The 9,816-nt window shown below is 42.6% G+C and overlaps 1 protein-coding gene across 1 annotated transcript; it reads left to right on the top strand.

Annotated features, from left to right (window-relative positions):
- The first annotated feature begins 59 nt into the window (after positions 1 to 59).
- On the top strand, positions 60 to 9,378 carry exoc5 (exocyst complex component 5). Its single transcript, XM_029494453.1, has 18 exons — positions 60 to 243; positions 603 to 697; positions 1,981 to 2,128; positions 2,230 to 2,424; positions 3,825 to 3,889; positions 4,137 to 4,165; positions 4,310 to 4,419; positions 4,557 to 4,601; positions 4,696 to 4,836; positions 4,917 to 4,999; positions 5,094 to 5,303; positions 5,426 to 5,573; positions 5,675 to 5,783; positions 6,594 to 6,714; positions 6,839 to 6,925; positions 7,006 to 7,114; positions 7,306 to 7,521; positions 8,182 to 9,378. Exons 1-18 carry the CDS (start codon positions 217 to 219, stop codon positions 8,368 to 8,370), a joined length of 2,127 nt encoding a protein of 708 aa, XP_029350313.1. The 5' UTR covers positions 60 to 216; the 3' UTR covers positions 8,371 to 9,378.
- Positions 9,379 to 9,816: the final 438 nt, after the last annotated feature.

Genomic DNA, 9,816 nt, shown 5'->3' with positions numbered 1-9,816 from the left:
CAATCACCAATCAGCCGCCGTACGCGCATGCGCACTCGCAAGCAGATGTCCCACCCTACTCTCCCATACAGGAAGCAGGACTGAAAACCAGCTATCTGTCAACAAAGGGCGAAACTGCACCAAATCAGCAAATCGATGTGGAAGCCGACAGCACTGCCGACTCCCAGCCCCTTCTCCTGATTTGCATTTCACTTGGCTACCGGCCGATTCTTGAACATGGCGACGACTGCCCAGCTGTTCGAGGTAAAACGACCGGAGCTGTGTTAGCTAGCTAGTTCGCTAACTGTCGTTTACGGCAGCTTAACGGTACCATCTTTATCTCATCACTCAGTGTGTAACTAAGGATTAATAATGACTCAAACAGTGAGCGAAATGTTGGCTTCATGCAATCGAAAAATAGGAAGAAAGTAGGACGAGTACATTTCATTTCATAGAGTTTTATAAATGTAAGAAGTGCTAATGTAATTAGCTGTCAGTGTGCGTTTGTACCGTTAACGCTTCGTCAGATCCCCCAGGCTGTGTGTGCGTTTTATGGCCTGAAATGTTTTGCTGATCGTATTTAGAGTTAACCACCAGCACATTAATGACTTTCTCTCCCCCAGGAGCCCTTTGACGCTGATGAGTACATTGAAAGGTTGGCGTGGAGGACTCCTGGAGGAGGCTCCAAAGGAGGAGCTGAGGCGTTTGACCCCAAAAGGTACAGCAGGGAGTTCTTATAAATAAGATCTAATATCAGCAGCACCGGTGCAGCTGATGGATGCAAGACAGAAGCTCAGTTCAATGTCAAAGTTTTACTAAACTTTTACTGAAATCACCAGCAAACAGCTTTTTTTTTTTTCTGTTACAATGCCTTTTTGCCAGTTGAACATTCTTGTCTTGTGTGTGAATTTAACTCATGTCCAGGCCACTCTAATCTTTTCCATAACAAGAAAACACCTTCATACTGCTTACTGTCATCATGGCCTCTTCCATGATATATATATCAGGCCTCAGATTTCTTCCTTGAGGTTAAGCAATGCCGATTAGATCGTGTCACGCTAATAAGAAAGATAATATTTATCTCTACAAATATTATTAAGTAGTCCAAGGAGAAAATGCTGTGTCCACATTATTTTTTATTAATATTGTATCGTACTTATTGGTAACTTCTGATAATTTAATGTCCCCCTAATTTGGTTTTTAAAAAAACCCCAAATTCTTGTTGTAAAAGTAAAAATATTTTAATGTAAATAATTTCTTCATTTACCGCTGTCAGTATGAACTTGCTAAATACTTGGAGTGAAACTATGTCAGCTCATCTTGGTCTACTCTTTGCTCTTTTAATGTTCTTATGGTTGGGTTGGAGAAAACCTCAAAATGTCTGAGATTTTTCTTTCCAGTGTTTTCGCTGCTTGTTGTTGTGTTTACACTTAGGAACCAAGTTACGTCTCATAAGCAAAACTGCAATAACAGTTTAACTGTACTGTATATCCATCCTGCCTTATCTTCTGCCTTCATAAAACTGTTGCCACCACCTCCTCGAAAGCTCTTAGCGAGGAGTCAGAGACAACATATCTGTGGAGGCCACCATACTGTGAGTCACCAGCCAGGGAATGAGTGTCTATTGGGAAGGGATGGGAGATGTCTTTAAGCTGTAACCACTGCTGACAGAATTAGTCGAGAGATTATACACTCATCATTTCGGGATGTTTCCTACTCTGTGAAATGTGGTGCTGACTTAGAACATTTGCTCTGCAGTCCTGATGACACTTAAAATGCAGCTGACGAAGCTGCTAGTTCCCAGAGCTCCTTAAGTCTGGGCACCCAAGAATTAAGCATCCAGTGCTATTTTGTATCTATTAACTATAACTGTGAGGTCAGTGGGACAGATTTAACCTTGAGGTCTGCAATTATTTCTGAGTAAGAGCAATATTTCTGTGTTTTTACCTGATGATTATTGAGGACTTATTCCATCTAGATACCTTCTTTACCCCGTGTTAGGCTGTTGGAAGAGTTTGAGAACCACATAGAAGAACTGAAGCAACTAGATGAGAGGATCCAGCGGCGAGTAGAAAAGCTTGAGCATCAGTGTCATCGTGAGGCCAAGGAGTTTGCCCACAAGGTTCAAGACCTGCAGAGAAGCAACCAGGTTTGTCATATGGTTAAACTGAATCAATCGCATCAGTCACATCGATAGCACAACATTTCCTCCTCCTTGCTTGACCATACCACTCTGCTTTGTCAATTCAGGTGGCCTTTCAGCATTTCCAAGAGCTTGATGAGCATATTAGCTACGTAGCCACGAAGGTTTGTCACCTTGGCGACCAGCTGGAGGGGGTCAACACACCCCGGCAGAGAGCTGTGGAGGCTCAGCGTCTGATGACCTATTTCAACGAGTTCTTGGACGGAGAACTACGTAGTGATGTCTTCAACAACCCAGACAAGGTGAGTATGTGTTCGATTCACTTAAGTGGAGGTGTGCATGTGTGACCATTGACGAGGAGCCATGCTGTGATACTGCTGGAGGTGAGAATGAACAGGATTAGGAGGTAAACCATCCATATTAATTTGTCAAGTTTATCCCTTTAGTTGGATCCCTCGGCTAATTTGGATTAATAAACTGTCATTTGCTGTCTGACAATAGCTGGCTGATTGACTCACACGGATGTCAACATGCTCATGTCAACCCTAATTGCATTTACAGTAGGTTGTCTGAGAGCAAGAATTTAGTTGGTCCTCAGCTTTGTGTCGCATTATTCCAGCAAAGGGTTTGTGGCATGATGGTACATGTCAGGGCGGCAATAACATGGATGCCGGGAGATGAGGGGCACAATTTGGCAAAGTTCCTGCCTACACAGAGGCCATGTTGATCTCAGACAAGTGACCCCTGAAAGTTGGATTTTTTTTGTAGGTGACAACAAGAAATTGGAATGCTTTAGATTAATTCTTGTTAGTAGGAATGTCATTACCGGATGCAGAGCAGTGAGTCTCGAGGTCAATCCCAGAGACGAGAGCTGGAGATGGAGCTAGTTTTCTTGAGAGGCATGCAGAAATATCTGGCCAGATTCCTCTTCCTGAGCATACCTCCAGACGAGGGAGAAAGAGGAAAGCTGCAAGTGAATAGCTGAAGGGGGGTGGCTTTGCTAATCCTTCTGAAAGGGAGGGCTGGGCCGCCAGCGTGGAGACAAGTGCTGCTAAACCCTGACTGCAGGGAGACGGCTACATTACTTACATGGGATTTAGCTAATCTTAGCTGGGGGACAGATACTTAGAAAACCTTCGCCGAGCAGAAAGGCTGGATCCTCCTCACGGGAGCAGAGTAATGATGTTAGCTGAGGCAGGCATCTGCGGGAACAGAGGAGTTGCGGACGGCGGGCCTTTCGAAGGTCTGGGGCTTTTTCAGCTAGTGTGTATGTTAGGAGGAGGTGGGGGGAGGAGGGTCCCAACAGGGTCCTCTTTTTTTTATACAGATATCCCTGGCCGGACAGATTATTGAAGGCGATTTAGACTCCTGTGGGATTATAGCCCATTCAGAAAAGGCATGCCAATAAAGAGTTGGATGTGCTGCTAAGTCAGGACTGCTGCTGTTGCTGCTGCTGATGCCCAGGTGAGCACAGCCGGTCTGTTATCAGCTCCCTGTCCAACGCGGGGAGGTGGAGGAGGGCTTCTCTAAGATGATGATCCCCCAAGTGGAGACACTGCCGGTGGCCTGCCCACTTTCTGTCTGGATGTCCACCTCTCATGGGTCTTCTAGGGCTCTCTCTTCTTCCCTCACCTGACATCTCTTTTTCTTTGTCTGACACACACACACACACTCACATTTACACATACGCTCTCTCCTTCAGATTAAGGAGGCTGCTGATATTATTCAGAAGCTGCATCTCATTGCCCAGGAGCTGCCATTCGACAGGTGAGTCAGGCATCCTGGAGGCAGCTTTAGACAAGAGCACTGTCTAACAAGGAGAAGGTGGTGTATTAGGGATGTCAACTATTCCTCAGAGTTTGTGCTCACCACAGAAAGCATTTAAGCATTTCATTTCAGTGTCAATATGTTTTGTAGAGGAAAATGTACTGTAACTTTTAACATTAATATTAGGATGTGTTATGTAGTAGTAATAGTGAGATTTGTGTTTGTTTTTCTTTTGTGTTTTTGATAGATTTGCTGATGTCAAGGCCAAAATCGCTAGTAAGTTTGTGACAAAACTCATCCCACGCTGTAATCTGCACAAAAAAGTTCTTCTTTCTTTCTTTCTTTAAAAGCACAATAAAAGTTAGATACAACTGGTAATAGAGTTTTTGCATTTATTTGTGTTTCTTTGTTTCTCTGCAGGTAAGTACCATGACCTGGAGCGGCAGTTAATCCAGGAATTCACTGCTGCCCAGCGCAGGGGTGAAATTGGACGTATGCGGGAGGTTGCGGCAGTTCTGCTACATTTCAAGGTGACTTAGAAGAATCCTTCTTATTTAGTCTTTTGTTGTGTTGAGACTGATAATTGAAACCATCACTTGATTTATACCTGATGTACTGCATTAGAGCCTTTCCAGTTAAAAGTAAATCCTGTCTCTTTTCACACAAGGGCTATGCACATTGTGTGGATGTCTACATCAAGCAGTGCCAGGAAGTGAGTGTAAAAACTACCTCTTGTACATTACATTAAATTTTTTGACGGATGGTATGATCCACAGTCTCTTAATTCAATCTTTTTGTCTCCGAAGGGTGCCTACCTGAGAAATGATGTGTTTGAGGACACTGCAATCCTCTGCCAGAGAGTCAATAAGCAAGTGGGCGAGGTCTTCAGTAGCCCAGAGACAGTAATGGCCAAACTCATCCAGAACATCTTTGAGAACAAATTACAGGTATTTCTAATGCATTTGCTCAGTGTTTTGCAGATGTGCCTCATCTGTCATGTTATATTTGAGTGGCTTTGTGTCTGCAGGCCCACGTCAAAGAAAAACTGGATGGGACTAGGCACTCTGATGTGGAACAGTACCTCAAGAATCTTTATGACCTTTACACCAGGTAACCAACTTCTTCCCTTCCTTTAATTCACATCCTGTGAAAACATCTTTATGTTTTCATTATTATAAAACAGACTTTTTTACACATTTACCAGGACAACAGCATTGGCCACCAAGCTAACAGAGTTCAACCTGGGGTCAGACAAGCACACTTTCCTGTCCAAGCTGATAAAGAGCATTTTCTCCTCCTACCTGGAGAGTTACATTGGCATGGAGAGGGAATACCTTCGTACTCGAGGTGCTATGATTCTGCAGCGATACTATGACTCCAAGAACCATCAAAAACGCCCAATTGGCACTGGCAGGTAAGACCTCAAGGCTTTCACAAAGTGACAAATGAGGATTATTAAAAATCAGAAGAATTAGGAATTTCCACAAAAATGGAATCCAATGCGTAAACATAATCCTAATCTCCATCCTTCTACAGTATTCAAGATCTGAAGGAGCGTATCAGACAGCGCACCAACCTCCCCCTGGGCCCAAGCATTGACACTCATGGCGAGACCTTCCTTTCCCCAGAGCTGGTTGTTAACCTGCTGCAGGAGACGCGCCATGCCTTTGAAAGATGCCACAGGGTTAGGCCACTCAGCATTGTTAGCTTTGAAGCAAGTTGTAACGAAGCCTTTTGGATCTTAATTTATCTAAATTTCTGCCCCCTTTTTTGTGTGTAATACAGCTTTCAGATCCTTCTGACCTGCCCAAGAACGCCTTTTCAATTTTCCTGCTGCTGGTTGACCATCTGTGTGTGGAACACATTGACTACGCCCTGGAGATCGGCCTCTCAGGTACAGCCGATCAAACGCACATCAACCTTGCTATGCTTTCTTTGCAATGACCAGATTTGGCCCACCCCCAAACATGAGGCAAATTAAACTAACAATGCTTCATTCAAACAGACTGAACAGAGCACAGAACATATAAAAAAAAGGAAGTATTGGACCGATAGAATTAAATAGTTTAACTGCAGCATGACCAAATAATACACAAATTGTGCGTTTTTGAAATACCAGAGCCTTGTCTACCTGCTGTAGCAGATTAACTTGACAATGCAGCTTACAAGTTAAACCCATCTCAATTTCCTTCAGGCCACACCCAAATCAGTGATGTGACCACAGTTGTTTTGCCTTTGATGCTGACCACATGACAGTAAATTACACGTGTCTACCACTTTCTATAGCCTTTTAACCCAATTTGACAGGTACAAGATGAAGTTTGTTGCTATGGACACCATTAAAAGCTATAACTAACGGATTAACAAATTCACAATTAAGCTGAAAAGGAAGCTTGTGTCTTGGGCATTCTCTTTTTCGCTGTATAATATGGAGTCAGCTTACCATCTGCAGTGCAACAAAACATGTTTGTATCTTCCACTTGTTGATTCATAATGCAAATTCTGCTTAAAGGAATGCTTTACTGATGTCACCATGGCTTGTTTATTTTCTCCGCTATGACAGAGACAGAAAGCACAGCATTACTGTAAATGAGTATCTCAATGTCACGCATTATATTTCTATTATGTCAAACAATTGATTTATCCTTTAAGCTACCTTTGGTCTATGGTCCAGATACATTCTGTCTCTCTCTTTCATCTGCAGCAATTCCTTCAGCAGATGCCAAGAATGCCAATTTGTACTTCTTGGATGTTGTTCAACAGGCAAACTCTATCTTCCACTTATTTGACAAGCAGTTTAATGACCAGCTAATGCCACTAATAAGGTCAGTTAAAGGTTTAAATTACAGCATTTAGTGATCTATTTTCTCCTGTCTCTGATGGATATGTCATTTTTAGATAAAAGGCTGTCCTCTCAATTGATTGTATCATTTTAAAATCGCTTCCCAGCTCATCTCCAAAATTGGCAGAATGCCTGCACAAGAAAAAAGAAGTGATTGAACAGATGGAAGTGAAACTGGATACAGGAATAGACAGGTCAGTATGTTTGTACAGGTCGCAAACTAAGTTTCGTAAAATGTTAAAACAAGACATGATTATACATTTTCTTAACACAGAACACTAAATTGCATGGTGGGGCAAATGAGGCACATCTTGGCAACAGAGCAGAAGAAGACTGACTTCAGGCCTGAAGATGAGAACAATGTCATGATCCAGTACACTACAGTAAGGCACACAAGGCCTATGCCTTGGAGTTTATATGCAAAACAAAACAAATTAGCATTTGCAACTTGCAAATCATTGCTTGTACACATGCTCTTAAACTAAACAGAGAAAGTTTCTGAATTGGCCTCTGGTGTCTGTCGGTTGTTTTGTCATGATCTACGTGTTTCCCTGTGTGCATTCTTACCCGGCAGGCTTGCTCCAAGGTCTGCACATACGTCAGTCGGCAGGTGGAGCATGTGCGAAAGTCCATGGATGGCAAAAATGTGGACACAGTGCTGACGGAGTTGGGCGTGCGTTTCCACCGGCTCATCCATGAGCACCTACAGCAGTACAGCTACAGCTCAATGGGAGGCATGCTGGCCATCTGCGACGTGGCTGAATACCGACGCTGCGCCAAGGACTTCAGGGTGAGTGGGGGGGGCATAGGTCCAGGATAGAGTGGTCACAGGGCAAAACATAACTGTTCCTGCAATGGCTCTTTCCTGTGTTTGTTATTAAATAAACTGGCCAGTCAAGCCAGATAAATGTTTTTGAGCCTTTGCTAATAAGGACAGCTAAAAAAATCATTCTAAAATCATTCTGTAATTAACTAATATTCGAAAAGAATAATAAGGGCAAATTACATTGCAAATTTCCAGACCCAAACTGTTCTTTAGTGGCAGCTGATTTTTTTAATTGTTTTATTTTTGTAATTATATGATATGGTAAAGCTATAAATGATGGAACATGGAATCCACAGATATTTGATATTTGAATTTGGTAAATTACTTAAAATGATCAGTCTTTTTTTTTTTTTTTAATTCTACATTTCAACTAGTCAGTTAAACAAGTAATCCTCTCAGCACTCATCTAAATGTCAGAGGGGTGGCAAAAACATGTTTTGCTGTTACCTAGGGCAGAGAGGTTGCTATAACATATATTGAGGGACATTTTACTTGTCTTTTTTGTGCCCATGGCTACAATTGGAAAAGAAAGCAAGATTTGTCTTTTACAGTCATAGCCATGAAAGATTTGCATTTTTACTTGTAGTAACTTGAAGTTTGTGTTATTGTGACTCTGTGATACAGGTCCCTCTGGTGCTGCAGCTCTTTGACACACTCCACGCCCTCTGTAACCTCCTTGTGGTTGCCCCTGACAACCTAAAGCAGGTCTGTTCAGGTGAACAGCTCACCAATCTGGACCGGAACCTCCTGCACGCCTTCGTCCAGCTCCGAGTGGACTACCGTTCAGCCAGACTGGGCCGACATTTCAGTTAGTGAAAGACTCGCTCCGCTGCCCTCCGTCCAGTAACCTATACTTTGATGAGATAATGCACCTTGAAGAAACCCCTCCCTGTATCCGTGAATGCATTGGTCTGGCCACCCAGCAAACAGACTTTACCGGGATTGCTTTGTATTATCATGGAGACAAAGGCCACTGCTCCTTGAATGTGGGACATGTGCATTTTACCAATTTATTTCTCCAAGCCGAAGAAATTTAAATATCTATTGACTTAAGATTTAATTTGTTTTTAAATACTAATCCAACATCAAGCCACAAGGCTACAATTTCTGATATATAAGTAAATCAAGCATTGAATTCAGTGCTCATGAAAGGATTTTTCTTTTTGTGATTTTTGCCAAATATATCAATTCTGTGGCTGCCAATGTGCTCAAGAATAGATGCTAAAGCTGCTGTAGGGGAAGACTGTCAACTATCAAACAACCTGCAGTAGCACTGTCTTTGGAAAATGGCTTTACTTTGTAAAGAACTGTAGAGAACAGAGACAGACTGACCAAGCATGAGACAGAGCTCTGTCTGACTAAGAGAGACACATGACCACCTCTCTAAGCTCTGAGCCCTTAGCACAAAGTAAAGGTCAAGAGACCATCACAGAGAACTGCGATTTGAACTATTAACAGGTCTTAGATCCTCTCTGGAGATTTGGGTGGTCTCCTCTTAAACTCAGATGACTGGTGTGATGGGTCACTGAGTATCTGTCACCGTAATTGCACAGATCAACACTAGCTCATCCAGCAGTGCACACAGGCCAAAGGCACTGCTGCTAGGATATGCAGTGTTTCTGGGTCAGGAGACATTGAAATGTTGACCTCTGCTGATTAAGGAAACAAACTAGAGGGGACTTCTTCACACAGGGCTTATTGGAGGTTCACAGAGAGACAGATCATGTCCTTCATGCCTGAAACTGTCTCTTGCTCAAAGCTGCTCCCACTGTACTGCTGTTTACCTTAATTAGTGATTCATTAAAAAGGCATTGCATTTTGTTTTTGTCCCTCTTTTGACTCTCCTGCGTAGATGCGGAGCTATGAATTAAAAGTTACTCGAGTTTTCGAATGTCATTTTCAAAGTGAGATGAAACAGTCTTCCTTTCTATAGAAGTCATCAAGTATTCATGGGAATTCTTGCCACTAGAGTAAAGTTATTTCTTAGACTTCAGGAAGTGAGCGGAGCCAGAGGGGATTAGATATCTAGGAGTTGATGAATTGTGTGCAGTAGTCATGGACTGGGGCAGAGCTGGCGAGATAGAGACGCCTGAGAGCTCAGTTCCAGCTTCGGCTGGTTAGTGTTGTGTAGAAGGTACACACAGTGCTGTGAGAGTTCAAACAACATAATTAATTAGGTTAATATTAATATTATCAATGCCACATAAATTCAATTCTCTCAGCCCTAATCACAACTGGATAGCTTGTAAAAATTATTTT

This window comes from Echeneis naucrates, chromosome 22 (genome assembly GCF_900963305.1).
Source record: "Echeneis naucrates chromosome 22, fEcheNa1.1, whole genome shotgun sequence".
NCBI classification, from domain to species: domain Eukaryota; kingdom Metazoa; phylum Chordata; class Actinopteri; order Carangiformes; family Echeneidae; genus Echeneis; species Echeneis naucrates.
The sequence above is the reverse complement of the archived record's forward strand: the minus strand, read 5'-3'. Positions and strand labels throughout refer to the sequence as shown.

Excerpts from the sequence above, each read along its gene's own strand:
- exoc5 (XM_029494453.1), top strand. The coding sequence starts at position 217 with ATGGCGACGACTGCCCAGCTGTTCGAG. Across the intron at positions 244-602 it reads CGACTGCCCAGCTGTTCGAG|GAGCCCTTTGACGCTGATGA; the intron begins GTAAAACGACCG and ends TCTCTCCCCCAG. Across the intron at positions 4,420-4,556 it reads CAGTTCTGCTACATTTCAAG|GGCTATGCACATTGTGTGGA; the intron begins GTGACTTAGAAG and ends TTTTCACACAAG.